The sequence below is a fragment of the Pseudorasbora parva genome, chromosome 13, assembly GCF_024679245.1.
Source record: "Pseudorasbora parva isolate DD20220531a chromosome 13, ASM2467924v1, whole genome shotgun sequence".
NCBI lineage: Eukaryota > Metazoa > Chordata > Actinopteri > Cypriniformes > Gobionidae > Pseudorasbora > Pseudorasbora parva.
In genome coordinates, this window is record NC_090184.1 from 10,121,222 (window position 1) to 10,136,732 (window position 15,511).

Genomic DNA, 15,511 nt, shown 5'->3' on the forward strand with positions numbered 1-15,511 from the left:
TTAAGCTAAAGCTCCAATCTGCTCCCAAAAATCCTGAAAAAAGTCTCCGTGACAACTCAGAGAAGATGTCGATCTCAGCTGTCAATCGTGACGTCACACACCCCGTTTTTATAGCATCAAATAACTAACTAAAACTAAACTTATTTTAAAAACAAACACTTGAAATGAAATCATTGTGATGATAACTGCCTTGTCCGGTGTGAAGCTCAGTGCCCTTCAAGGGGCGATCGCTCAGCGCCACGACACGTCTTTATAACACTAATATTGAGCACCCCCATATTGCCAAAATGGTATGATCCTCATTGCATAACAACCGCAAAGATTCGACCATGAGATGACCATGGTCGAATCCTGTCCTGCATATCAATGCATCGAATCTTTGACTATTAACGTAGACTCACTGTATTCCGGACATGTTGCACAGTAAAAAGTCCCGTAAGATATCAATCCGCGGTAAAATAAACCTGATTGGTTCGTCTGTCTCTGGTAGGGCTGGGCGATATGGCCCCAAAAAAAAATCCCCGATTTTTTCACCAAAAATTCGATTTACGATTTAAAACGATTTTTTCCCCCCTCCTACTTAAAATCAATCTGCAGATGACAAAGAAATTGTTCAAAACAAGTTTTAACTTTATTTTGTTTAGGTAAAATTAAATATTTGCAGCTTGGTAGAAGTGCCACCTGGGGTGCAAAACTTTCAGCATGTGAATAACCCCCGACTATTCCACAGTATAAATGGGCACCATATCTTTTGCAATATACAGTATACATATCAAAGGTTTATGAATTGATATGCAGATAAAATTAACTTTTATTAACAACAGTAATGTGCAAAAAATGTATAGGGAAAATTTAAATGTAATGCTCTTATTAAATATAGATTAGCATTGTTCTTCAATAGTCTCACACTGAACTGATCGACAGCTTCAGTGATTATTAAAGGAGCTCTTTACTTTACTGTAATTTAGTCACAATTTGAAGAAAAGTTTAGTTTTTCCTGAGACTGTGACTTCGTACTTTTCTCCATACATTAGGGAGTGGAAATCGCTAATAAATCAATAAGTGCTCTTCTGCTGGTTAGTGGTGGGCATTTCATATCTTTTTTTAAATAAAAATGCTACAAAATGGATTACACATTTTAAAAAAATAAACTAAAAAAAACATTCGACTATTTATTTCACAAGACCCCTTTAAACTTTTAGTTTTACAAACCATCACATTAAAAATAACATTACAGTCGGATATCTAGAGCTTTGAAGTGCTGGAAATAAGTGTGAAGCTCTTGATAACCATGGAAAGTGCTTGAATTTCAATCTCAAAAGGTTGTATGAATCCTGAGATAAATAATGACAACAACAACATTAAATCCATGTGGTTTTACTACAGTAAATCGTGGTAAATGTTGGTGTTTTGTGACTGAAACCCCTGACCTTCGCTCAGCTCTGTTAGAGCTGATATCTGTGGTTTATAAAGAATTCTGCCCCGACCGCTTCCACTAGATCACAGTAGCGATGGTATTAATTCTGTGGTGAATTTAAACGCTCTCTCACTGGATCACCAGCGCTGCTGTGTATCGTGTCTGTCACGAGATCGGCCCGTGTGTGAGCTCGCGCTGCGTTCGTGTCAGCGCAGCTTTAAATGAGTACCGCCTAGCGCGGTTCCGTTCAGACAAACACACTTTGCAGCGGGGTATTGTTAATTGTTCTGTGAAAAACTGAACCAATTACGAATGACACTGTATGTTGTTAGACGCGATCCTTGTTGTTTGCGTACCTCTGTGGCAAACGCGCGCGGGGAGGGCTGAGCCATTACGGGAGCCCAGAGGGGAGCGTCGGCGGATTTGAAAGAGAAAACCGATTTTCATTCACAAAAATCGTCGTAAACTAAAAACTCGAATTAATTCATAAAATCGATTTATCGCCCAGCCCTAGTCTCTGGGGACATGCCTTCCAGACGTTTCAAAGTTTGATTGACACATTTTGGACGAATCATTATGGAGAAATCTTGAAAAAACTGCAAGGAGACGCAGTGTCCGGATTACCGTTAGGACTCACGGTGTTCCGGACGGCTGAAATTTTCAACTCACTGTGTTTCGGACAGGTAAGGAGGAGTCGTTTCTAATATAAAACGCAAACATTTTAACAACTATAAGTTGGTAAAATAAGGATATTAATCTTCATATGTTGTATATTTATTATTTATAAGTGTCTATACACTGTTTTGATTGACGATTGCTCCTGTGAAGCACATGACAGTCCAAAATGGTGAAGAAGACATGCATTTTTAAGCTTTTCTGTAACTTAGCCTAATGTTAAAATTGTAATGTTACAATACTGTTGTGAGTTATTGTAATTATGGCTTCAAGTGTTTTTAAAGCATTATGTTTTTCTTTTTAACAGGCGAGGAGAGAGGCCAGGACACACTAGGGAAAGGGGGAGACCTGAATGCATTTTTTGATGTTCATTTTTTTATGTTATTAAAAGTTCCTTTTATAAAATGGTCTAGATTCATTTTTATTTGGTCCTCAAATAACTTATTGTTATAGAAATTACGTTATGATTAATGTTATTAACGTTACTTTTATGGCTTAATTATAAGTAATGTTAACTTAAACATATGTTAACTTAATGGCTTGATATGTTGTGAAATTGCATGTTATTATTAGTGTGTGCTGTCCTAACGTTAACCAGATAACGTGAAATTACGCAGATGTGTTGAAATGATTTTTAAAACAGCATCTAACATGAACGTTAATTTAACTTGAGGTGTTTTAATGAGGTTGCATTGATGCGCAGCTGCCACTCAAATTCATGTCGCTCAAAGTGCCTCATTGAAAGTTTATATGCCTTTAAAATGTACAAATATTTGCAAATTTAAACTCATAATTATTTTATAAGACCATAAGAATGTTTTTGTGTGTAATTTGCTGGTGGGCGACCATAGGTAAGCATGTTTTAAGAGCCAAGGTATTCTCCCCTCTTCCCTTAGTCCAGCCGGAAAACCCTCCCCCCGCCATTTTCTGAACAGTCATTGGTGCACGTTAAAAACTAGCGTTAATTTCTTTAAAATGACTGGCTCTGTGAACACAATGTATGTTGGAATTGAAAGAGGAGGAGGCAAAGATCACATGGATATATATAGATGCCGTGACCAGGAAGTGTTTATTTATAGAAATCGCGGAAAAGTTCAAGTGTCCGGAATACCGTGATGTCCGGAATACACAAATCCGCCGCGAACTTTAAGGGCGCCGCCATCTTGCCTGCCGCCATTACTGCGTGCCTGCGAAGTGCGTGACGGTGTGACACTTGCCGGTGTCCTCTAATGACATTTCAATGAAAGCGGATCCTGCACATTAAATAAAATGTCTGGTGAAAGGGAACATTGGGTAGATGATGTCAGGCATTGGCCAAAACTTACAGAAAGGTAATTTATTGACAACAGGATGTATTAATGTATAAATGCGTCTGCCAAATGTAATGTATAAGACAGCAATAAAACTGAACAATGTCATTGTGAGCTGTGTTGCTAATATTAGGGCCCTGCTTTCCGTGATCATGGAATTGTTTTACACAAACACGTTTTGAGAACATGAAATAACGAACAGTTATGAGGACTTATGCTGCACTTAGAGCAGCGCGCGGCAGTAATGCACGACGCGCTGTAAATGATAACAGAAAATAAATAAAACATACGTGCCTGTTACAAAGGGACTTTAAGTCACAATTACACAAATGTAACTTCGTAGTTTTCTCTATTGTTACTGACATATTATGGTACGAGTCCACTGCCTGAAAACCTCACGACACTGATTCATACGCAGCGGCTGATCTGTGATGTAGGATGCAGTATCTGGCCAATCCATCCCGAACTCATGCCCTGTAGTTTAGGTTCTGACGCTCATCGCATGCCAGATGATTAATAAAATAATCTTATACCTGTAGGAAGATGTATTCTATTGCTACAACTGGTCGTGGCTATTTATTGCAGCTTGTGAACATATGCATGAGCACATCGGTAGGTCACGCAAGTTTACGTGCTGATTTAATAAGGCCATATTTTTTGTAACTGATCATTTCATATATGTCTAACGTTAATTGTGACTAGGTCCGTTTGTAATGGACACGTATGCTTTAATTATTCTCTGTCTTTAAGTGGTTTTCTTTACGTTCATCACAGCGCGCCGTGCATTAACGTTACTGCCGCGCGCTGCTATTTATTTATATATTAATCAATTAATTGTATTATTATTGAAAGTATCAAGATTTACAAACAAATATCGCTGCATAAAATCAACTTCTTCGAATTCGAAATAGGATACAGAAAAGATATAGCCTGATGGAGCAGCTCTTAATATCCTGAATACAAACAGGGGGGAAAATAATAATAGTATGCATTCGTAACAAAAATAAAAATAATTTATAAGGGAAAAAAAGGTAGGCTATTATAACATGACATGAGGGGAGAATCAGTCATTGTTAAGCTATTAACCTCATTTGAGAAGTGTTTTCGTGTACGCACTGCTCTAAGTCCTTAGCAGCGAGGCACGCAGTAATGGCGGCGATGCTTTACTTCCGTGTTTCGCCGGATTTGTGTATACAGTGAGTCTACGTTACGGCCGTTTCACACCGCAAGCGTGAGCGGCGCATATTTTTTTCGGCGCCCATGTTAATCAATGTCGATCTTCACACCGGGAGCAGGAGCAGCACGTGAGCGTCAAACAGGAGAGTCGCGTGACCAGCAGTGAAGCGGGGGTTTCGGCTGCAAGACTATTTTTGCTGCGCTGCTGATGCTCCTGACGCTCAATTAAAGTGAAAGCACACTTTTAAAGGACAAAATAAATGTGATTTCACACAAAAAGTGCCTAAAATGCACACAGGAAGCACGTGTAGTGTATTTGAACAATAAGGAGTATGTCAGAGAAGAAAACAAAGAATAAAAAATATCTGTGGAAGACTTTAGCAATTTAAACTTGTTTTGATTATTCAGTTTGGGTGAAAGTATGGTTATGATTATAAAAAATAAAGTAAACTAGCCAGTAAATATAACAAACTTTCGTTTAGTTTAGTATTTAATATTCAGACAGGTAAAGGCTCTCGGTCTGCAGCTGCAGTCACGGTGTAAAGCGAAAGCACACTTTTGATGGACAAAATAAATATAATATCACAAAAGCGCTCAAAATGCACACAAGAAGCACATGTGGTGTGTTTTAACAATAACTGGAGTATGTCATTAAAGAAAACAAAGAATAATAATCATCTGTAGAAGATTTACCCATTTAAACTTGTTTTAATTATTCAGTTTGGGTGAAAGTATTATAAAAAGTAAAGTAAACTAGCCAGAAAATATAATAATTTATTTTAGTTTAGTATTTAATACTCAGACAGGTATAGGCTCTATCATTGTGAGAGCCGCTGCTGTGACGCTGTACAAACGCTTCCAGTGTGAATACTCTCGCGCGTCTGCAGCTGCAGTCACGGTGTAGTTACGCTGAAGCGCTGCTCACGCGCTGCTCACGCTTGCGGTGTGAAACAGGCGTTAGGGGTCAACCCTAATATGCTACGCAGTTTTTCACGTGCATATGATACACACTATAGATCTCATGCACTATTAAGTACTTTTATTGGTATTACGTTGTCTCTGTATAAAGCAGTAGCTGCAATACATAAAATATTGAAAAAAAAGATTTGTTGCTACATGTAAATGCCTGAAACATGTTTTATTTGACAAATCTTCCATTTATTTCTTTGATCTGTGATAAAGAATGCAAACACTGTGCAAGCGCCACTATGGGAAGCAGAAATTGTCTGACTTGTCTGTTCCTTTTTTCAACTCCTCCCCTGACTGCAAGTTTGTATATTAAACTAGTGTTAAATATAGATTGGAACACATTTCACAAATCTTCTATTCGCATGTTTTCTATATGTTTGGATTTCATAGGGTAAAAAACTGCCGGCAAATATAGACGAGAACGCAGAGGAGGGGGACGTGTCTGATGAAGACAGTGCAGATGAGATGGAGGATGACTGTAAGCTGATGAATGGAGACGTAAGTATGGTTATGGTGCATTTGAAATGATATTTTGTGTAGAAGAACAAAAATGTTATGAACATAGCTCTGGTGAAACATTTCTTTCTTCAATAACTCTTGATCAGGTATTTTAAAAAACTAAACAAATTGTTTTATAATTGTACTTCACATGCTTAATAAAGCTTTTTTCACATTACAAAACTATTGCTAACAGTTGGTGGTAAATATATTTAATGTGTTTCATTTTCATGAAAATAATTAAATTAGTCTTTATTTTCTTAATGCAAAATACACAGACCATGCATAACATTATGACCACCTTCCTTATATTGTATTGATCCCCCTTTTGCTGCCAAAACAGCCCTGACCTGTCAAGGCATGGACTCCACTAGACCCCTGAAGGTTGTGGTATCTGACACCAAGGTGTTAGCAGCAGATCCTTTGAGTCCTGTAAGCTGCGAGGTGCAGCCTCCATTGATCAGACTTGTTTGTACAGCACATCCCACAGATGCTCGATTGGATTGAGATCTGGGGAATTTGGAGGACAAGTCAACACCTCAAACTCATTGTCGTGCTCCTTAAACCATTCATGGACCATTTTTGCTGTGTGGCAGGGCACATTATCCTGCTGAAAGAGACCACGGCCACTAGGGAATACCATTTTCAAAACCATAAAAGGGTGTACATGTTTTTGCAACAATGCTTAGGTAGGTGTTACTAGTCAAAGTAACATCCACGTGGATGGCAGGACCCAAGGTTTCCCAGCATAACATTGCCCAAAGCATCACACTGCCTCCACCAGCTTGCCTTCTACCCATAGTGCATCCTGGTGCCATGTGTTCCCCAGGTAAGCGGCGCACACACATGTGTCTATGTGATTTGAAAGAGAACGTGATTCATCAGACCAGGTTACCTTCTTCCATTTGCTCTGTGGTCCAATTCTGATGCTCATATGCCACTGTTGGTACTTTTGGTGGCGGACAGGGGTCAGCTTGGGCACCCTGACTTGTCTGCGGCTATGCAGTCCCATACTCAACAAACTGCGATGCACTGTGCATTCTGACACCTTTCTATCAGAACCAGCATTACCTTCTAGAGCAATTTGAGCTACAGTAGCTCGTCTGTTTGATCGGACCACACAGGCCAGCCTTCGCTCCCCACGTCCATCAATGAGCTTTGGCCGCTCATGACCCTGACCACGGTTCACGACTCAAATCCTTACGCTTGTCCATTTTTCCTGCTTCTAACACATCACCTTTGAGGACAAAATGTTCACTTGCTGCCTAATATATCCCACCCACTAAGAGGTGGTGTGATAAAGAGATAATCAGTGTTATTCAGTTAATTTGTCTGTGGTCATAATGTTATGTGGGTAGGTGGTAGGTGTAATAAAAAAATAGTTTGAGATTAAAATATCCCCTGGATATTTTTTTTGAATGTTTAATGAGAATAACCCTAATCCTTAATTCTTAAAGTCTATGTCTGGCATGTTGTTTTAGCAGTACATTTCAATCGTTCTGTATCCAGAAGGCTTTTAGAGAAATCTCAAAGGCTCATCCATTTTAAATGAAAGCTGCTCTCTCTTAAGTGCCATAATGTAAAAATAAAGGAGGCATTTTTGTAAATGAATATTTGTCATGATTTTTTCTGTGTGTGTAAAATTGGGTCAAGGACTCAAGTTAAAATGACCTGGATATTTTAATGAACGGTTTTGCCCATGACGTTCTCTGTAGAAAGCTGCAGATGCTATTACAATGCTAGTTTTAAGGCCTCATCCACCCATGAGGTCCATTCAAATTCAGTTCTCTATGTGTCTCCCTTTCCAGACATCTATGAACAGGAAGCAGGCGGAAAATGTTGCAAAGAAAAAATTAGATAACCTCATGAAGGAGTCAAAGATTCGTGACCGGGAAGATCCAGACAGCTTTACCATAGCAGGCCTGCCGCCCACAGGAAAACACGACAAATCACCGCTGAAGGTTAATACGCTGTAATTGACCTAAACTGCATACGTCACTCCTTTTTTTCCAGGATAGGAAATGATAGGCTCCAACATTTACACATTATATTACACATTATCAATTTTAATCACTATTTTGTACACTTATTTTTCTCTTACCTTACCATTATCTTACCTTTCACTCGGTCAGTTTGTGCTCTAATTAGGTTAGGTCTGCCCTTGTACAGATGTGTAGAGCATGGTTATTTAAGGACTTACTTTAGGCCTATTTAAATAAGACATCTGCAAAGGACTGCGCACAGACAGGCTACACTACTCCGCCGTCCTTGACGGCCCACAGAGGTATAGGCAAAGGGGGTAATATGATATATTTTTAGAACATTTTCCCCTTAAGTCCACCCTCTCCTTGACACTCGGTCTGTTTAATGTAACTTTAAGACTTCATTCATCAAGGTGGGCCAATTTGCTACTGAATAATAATATACTGAATAATTGGTTTATGTGTAATGTGGATGAGCATATCTTATTTGCAGCTTTTTTTGTCTTATGTTAGAATATGTCTACATAGCAGAACAAACCATTTGGAAAATCCTGTTTGAATAGTTTGCTACCGCCACCTAGTGATCCTTGTGTAAGAATAAGTCTGTTGTCCATCCGCAGCAGGAATTGTATCTATTGTTACTGTATCTGCCTAACCAGTGTTTCACTGTCATGATAATGTCTAGTGTATATTTTGTACGTTTAGTGTATACACCCCTGTCCAGATTTTCACTGCAATGCTTCATTATTTTGAATTCAGGCGAAAGCAGAAGACAGCACTGACACTGGAGATGAGGCTAACGTTGGTGGAAATAAACGTGTGTCTAAATCTTTCATGGGGAGCTTTTCAAAACGCAAGGTAGTTATAGATTACTTTCACCCACATTCAATAAAACAATGTTTCGTCCCATAATAACACACTGACGAATACATCCTCTGCAGCATAGATCAATTATTCATACTGAATGAATGATTAATAGAAATAATAAAATGTGTGTATACGGCTCTCAGGAATACTAGATTTAGCTGTGTAAATGCTTTGTGAGTCCTGATCACCAATTCAAGGTTTATTTTCCCATAGTGTTCGGCTGCCTGTACATTATCTCTTAAATATTGACTTAATTAACTCAACTTCATCTGTTTACTGTAGAAAAAGACGAGTAAACTGAGAAAATCCTCCAGTTTTGAGGATACGGACACCGATCAGGAGAGCTCGAGTGGGGCGTCTAAAGCACCAGTGCATCACAGCAGGTACCATTAGAATTGTTCATAATCTGTGAATTTATGCAGCATATTGTTAGTTAAATTTTTTAATGTTTTTTGGGAATGTGTTTCAACTGTCCTGTCACTATAATTGTTTTAACAGAAAGAAAAAAACCATGAAATTGTCAAGAGCACTTTCTGATCTGGTATACACAAAATCTGTGGGCATGCCAGACTTTGAGGCACAAGGTGAGAAGAACAGATCATATATGTGAAATTGCTTAACATTTGCGCACATGACACTTCCTGTGAGATTCAGGATTACAAGGTTGATGAAAAATGTATCACAATGGCTTTATTTAGGCTCTAGAGCGCAGCTCCATTGAAAAAAATCATTAGAAGTGTTTATTTTATTACTACGGTTGTATATTAAAATTCAGTTTAAAGTTTATTAAATTGAAAGAAATTACGCAAAACATTTTTAGGATTTACTTTGAAACCATTTTCATTCAGAAATGTAAAAAAAAAAGTAGATATCACAGTTATATCACAAAAAAACAGCAAAAAACACAATTAAACTTGACTTTTTAAAGTAGAAAGACTGTAGCATTATATATATATATATATATATATATATATATATATATATATATATATATATATATATATATATATACGCAATTTATAAATGTAACTACATTTTAAATAGTTATATAAACCATTTTAAATATTTCAACAACAAAAAAATTTAAAGTGATCATTTATTTACAATTCATATTTTACTTTGATTACTATTACTTATTATTTTCAGTAGCTCTCATCCTTCATCTTACTCCGATTGTTCAAATGAATGTAGTCCAGTGTTTATATATCAGTGTATGCTATCACATCTCATGGATGTGGTTTGCACTGCAGTGGGCAGCTGCAGTTGGCAGGTGTCGTCGATGAGCGAGACCAAGGCCCATCAGTTAATGCAGCAGAAGCCGGTTCAGTTCATTCGATTCAACCAGCGCCAGCTCTCCCGCATCTACCCCTCCCCTTATCGCGTGGACTCCAGCAACTTCAACCCACAGCCCTTCTGGAACGCTGGCTGCCATCTGGGTACGCCAGTCCACCCACAAACAAATATTTATGTTTATTTGAGAGACCAAGAATAAACAGTATGTCTGAAACATACTGGGAGCATGCTGCTCACACAGTAGTATTTTAATTTAATATGAACATGGTTCAGTTCTTTGAAGACAACTAGATTTACAGTAAATGCTTATAATAAAAAGAGGTTGTTTTGTAAAAAGCTGGAATGGCCCCTAACACCGCATATGTTTGATTGCTTTTTGAAATTTTGTAAATTTATTTGCAGTTGCTTTGAACTACCAGTCAGAGGGCAGAGTGCTACAGCTCAACAGAGCCAAGTTTTATTGCAACGGCAACTGTGGTTACATCCAGAAACCTGCCTGCATGTGTGAAGGTGAGTATCTGCATTCCTAGTTTGAAAGTTTTCAGTCATTGAATTCAGATGTTCCGATCATTTCCATGGTCACAGGTGTATACAATCAAGCACCTAGGCATGCAGATGCTTCTACGAACATTTGTGAAAGAATGGGTCGCACTCATGAGCTCAGTGAATTCAAGTGTGGTACCATGATAGGTTGCCACCAGTCCATTCGTGAAATTTCTCTACTACTAAAAATTCCACGGTCAACTGTTAGTGGTATTATAACAAAGTGGAAGCAATTGTGAACAGCAGCTCGCAAGTTCACGCTCATCTCAGAGTGGGGTCAGCGCATGCTGAGGTGCACAGAAGTCGCCAACTTTCTACAGAGTCAACAGCTACAAACTTCATATGGTCTTCAGATTAGCTCAAGAACAGTGAGAGAGCTTCATGGAATAGGTTTCCGTGGCCGAGCAGCTGCATCCAAACCTTACATCACCAAGTGCACATTAGAGCAGTGGAGAAGTGTTCTCTGGAGTGACAGATCACACTTCTCTGTCTGGCAATCCAATGGACGAGTCTGGGTTTGACGGTTGCCAGGAGAACGGTACTTGCCTGACTGTGTGGGGTTGTATTTCAGGGGTTGGGCTGGGCCTCTTAGTTACAGTGAAAGGAACTCTTTCATGCTCCCAACTTTGTGGGAACAGTTTGGGGATGGCCCCTTCCTGTTCCAACATGACTGCACACCAGTGCACAAAGCAAGGTCCATAAAGACATGGATGAGCGAGATTGGTGTGGAGGAACTTGACTGGCCTGCAAAGAGTCCTCATCTCAACCTTATAAAATACCTTTGGGATGAATTAGATGCATGTAAAGGCAGGCATCCCAAAACCTTTGGCAATAAAGTGTATATGTCCAATACAGGCAACACTGACCAACAATGAACTCGAAGTTCAATGAAGAATAGATTTAGTAAATCAATCGATCACTCCATAGATCAAGTAAAAGTTCAACTTAGCTATTCAATAGTAAGCTAAGTAAATAATCTATAGAGTTGTTGATGTTCTGAGATATGAGTATGGAATTTTAAATATGGAATTCTGTCATCCTTTGTACTTGCAGGTTCTTTTAACCCAATGGCCGAGGATCCTTTACCAGGTCGGTTGAAAAAACAATTGATTCTTAAGGTCATCAGTGGCCAGCAATTACCCAAACCCAAAGACTCCATGCTGGGTGACCGAGGAGAGGTAAATCAAGACAGTGCTTTAATAGTCAACTTGAAATGGTCCTCTTAACATGAACAGCAAAATTGAAAAATTGAAATTGTATACAGAAAGCAAGCAGCATGACAATACTAGAACAATCCCATTATAATCACAAAAGCTGTCACTCACTGCAGGTTAATGCTGTTTCATGGGATTTTACTAAGCTTGCAGTTCAGATTGGCCTGCCAAAGTAAATTCTGAATTCAACCACAATTTCAACCCCATCTACACTACTACATTGCATGCAAGCGCAACAACATGTTGCAAATCCAGAATAATTCTGAATCATGCAACCTATAAGCTTTGGATCTAAAGTTTATTTTGTCGGGTTTAAGCTCACATTTTTATGTACTACTTTAAAGAAGTGAAAAACATAGGCCAATTCATTCATACAGCACCGAAAGTCGGCAACCAACGTGGACAATCAGCAAATTACAGTACATCACGTCTCAAACCTCTTCCATGACCCAACAAACGACCGATTCAGCATGCTCAATCAGCTTCGACTGACACAGACAGAGGACCTGTGTTTTCCTGTAGCTCAACCAGTAGAGCATGGCGCTAGCAACACCAAGGTCATGGGTTCGATTTCCAGGGAAAGCAAGAACTGACAATAATGTAAATGTATACCTTGAATTCAGTGGAAGTCGCTCTGTATAAAAACGTCTGCCAAATGCATAAATGTAAATGTAGGTATCACACTGATCTGACAAAACTAGACAAAGTGTCTGTTGCAGTGTTAATTGGCTTTATAACATTAATCAGATCATTCATCAAGTTTGCTCATCGTGGCCATTACTGACAGGACAGCTACTGATTTAAAAGCCTCTGTTTCACTCCTGAAATTCATACACAACATGGAAATATCTGTTGTTGATTACAAAAAAATGTACTTTCATAATGTGAAGAGGGAAACTGAATATTCAGTGAGGAATAATATCAGAGCCTTCTGTCCATCAGGACTTTAATGGATTGGGAAAACAAGCTATGATATCCAAAAACGTTTTGATTAATATTTTTATTTAAAAATGTTTAATAGAATAATGTGCACATATGCAGTCTGTAAATAAAGCATATAATCATTATGTCATTACCCTAAAATTATACAATCACCTTGGTGGTAATAACCTACAGTATGCTTAAACTCTGTATTTATGTTCAAATCAAAAAGACAAATGTATGAAGCAAATATGTGAATTGTATCTTAAGATGTTAGCTACTGTTTGATTTTAGGTTGTTTTAAATCTCTTTTAAATGTTCTTTCTTTAGATAATTGACCCATTTGTGGAAGTGGAGATTATTGGTCTACCAGTGGATTGCTGCAAAGAGCAAACCAGAGTGGTTGATGACAACGGTGAGAGAGCAAAATCCCATGACAGAATATATATTATATAACACAAATAACCTTTAATCATTGGGGGATTGGTCATTAAAGTGTAATTTCTTGGAGTGTTCATTTGTATGTGTGTTTGTTTGGAAGAGGTGCAGTAAATTTATGCATGATATACTTACACTAGATCTCACTTCAAACTACATCGGCCACTAAACAAATCAATAATTCATGAGTTTGATTTACATTTGCATTTATTTTCTTTCTTTTTTTACCAAAGTGAATCACAGGTTTATGTGGTACTGAGATAACTAAAGACAAAAAATAAAGTGTCATTGAGATTTGAATTGTCATTTAAGTGTTATTTTCAAAAGTGGAGGTTAGAAATCAGTGGTGGTGTGTAGCATCATTTGGAAATTGGAACTTGGCACCGTTTTAGGGTGTTGTCAAATACAGACTATTAAGGAATGTGTAGATGCAATCTCGTAAAAAGATAACCTTGTCAGGGTGTCTGTGCGGAATAGAGGTTTGGAAATTGGCTGGTTTTCTGTATGTTATGAAACACTAAGTGGTGGGAAGGGCCATCATTTTGGAAGGGATTTGTGAGGAACTACTCTTGTCTGGGTTGTTTTTTATAACAAAAAAAAGGAAAACAGCATTGGTCCAAGAATACAGCCATGTAGGACCTTAGACTCTATAGGGTACGGGATATTGAAAATGATATTTTCGTCCAAAAGGACCCTAAGTTATTCAGCCACTCTGAGGCAAGCAATTTCAGTTAATTGGTCTATTTTGTCTGGTTTCTGAATGTCAAGCAGGTAATTTTGTTTGAGTGGAAAAGGTAGGTGAATATGAACATTTTGACACCTCCAATCCTCTTATACTTTCCTTTATTTCTGCATAAAATAACCTTTCATTCTTTATATCCCATCCTCTCCCTCCTTCTCTCTCAGGATTTAATCCTATGTGGGAGGAAACGCTCGTCTTCACTCTTCACATGCCAGAGATTGCTCTTATACGCTTCCTTGTTTGGGATCATGACCCAATTGGCCAAGATTTTATTGGCCAGAGGACCCTTGCCTTTAACAGCATGATTCCAGGTACCCATTTTATTTTTACGTAAAAGAAAAATATATATATTCTTGAAATGTCTTTTCATTAGTCTTTGGCATATATGTTTTTGTCAAGTATTGAGCCTTATCCTTGATTATCTGTCTATATTTGATTTTCAGGTTACCGGCATGTGTATTTGGAAGGAATGGAGGAAGCTTCCATCTTTGTTCATATTGCAGTGAATGACATCACCAGTAAGGTGGGCACCTCATGTGATTAACAGAACAAATGTTTTGTTGCTGTTGTGTGCCAAGGACGTATCTGGCATTTACATTAAATGGCATTTATTTTATGATCTGTAAAAGGAAGTCTTGCACAAAATATTTTGTGAGCTGTTTTATTAAAACATTTATTTTGTATGTTGTTTGCATCCAAATTGAGAGATGAAAATAGGAAAATATTTTAGATTTGTGTGATTTTATTACTTTCTAGCCATGAATATTAAAGGTCTCGTTCTTCACGTGTTTTCAAAGCTTTGATTATGTTTACAGTGTGTAATATAACATGAGTTCATGTTTCGCGTGTAAAAAAAACAGTATTTTTCACACAATTTACTTATCTGTACACCACTGTTTCCTCTGTCCTAAAAACGGCCTGATGATTTCCTTGTTCTATGAAGTCCCTCCTTCAGAAACACGTAACGAGTTCTGATTGGGCTAGCGCTTCCCGTGTTGTGATTGGACAGCAGCTTAGCGCACTTTGCCCGGAAAGGTCCCGCCTCTTACCATAACGGGGAGATGCAAGCGCTGAATGTGCGCTTTTCTCCACGTGGGAGAGCAACAAGACCACGCCACCTATTTTGCGTGTTTTTGTGGGCAGAGGGTTAGTCAACAAACGGTTCTAGTGATGTCATTCCTGAAGGAAGTGCAGGGGTGTAGTCCAAACCGGCCGTTCGCTGTAGGCTTTGAAAGGGAACTTCTGTTAAATAAAATATCTCGCTTGGCATTGAACTTTGAACTTTATAATTTTACAGGTATTATTTATGCGCTAACAGCAACATTTCACACTAACTAAAGTTTGAAAGATGGAATCGCGAAGAACGGGACCTTTAACCATACACCATAAACATTAACTATGTTAAATGTATAAAATTAAACTCAGAATGAGTGACAGGATTGCAGATTCAGACTGCTGGTATCATT

The 15,511-nt window shown here is 38.3% G+C and overlaps 1 protein-coding gene across 5 annotated transcripts in view; it reads left to right on the forward strand.

The window, feature by feature from the left end:
• The window catches only part of plch2a (phospholipase C, eta 2a), a 216,446-nt gene that overhangs the window by 189,657 nt on the left and 11,278 nt on the right, over nucleotides 1-15,511 (forward strand). For all 5 annotated transcript variants that reach the window (XM_067413138.1, XM_067413140.1, XM_067413139.1 and 2 more), the window contains 11 exons: nucleotides 5,938-6,045; nucleotides 7,854-8,006; nucleotides 8,787-8,885; nucleotides 9,177-9,277; nucleotides 9,393-9,478; nucleotides 10,145-10,330; nucleotides 10,590-10,697; nucleotides 11,784-11,908; nucleotides 13,196-13,280; nucleotides 14,210-14,356; nucleotides 14,489-14,568. In XM_067413138.1, the coding sequence (XP_067269239.1) occupies nucleotides 5,938-6,045; nucleotides 7,854-8,006; nucleotides 8,787-8,885; nucleotides 9,177-9,277; nucleotides 9,393-9,478; nucleotides 10,145-10,330; nucleotides 10,590-10,697; nucleotides 11,784-11,908; nucleotides 13,196-13,280; nucleotides 14,210-14,356; nucleotides 14,489-14,568 (1,278 nt within the window). The remainder of the gene's footprint in view (nucleotides 1-5,937; nucleotides 6,046-7,853; nucleotides 8,007-8,786; nucleotides 8,886-9,176; nucleotides 9,278-9,392; nucleotides 9,479-10,144; nucleotides 10,331-10,589; nucleotides 10,698-11,783; nucleotides 11,909-13,195; nucleotides 13,281-14,209; nucleotides 14,357-14,488; nucleotides 14,569-15,511) is intronic.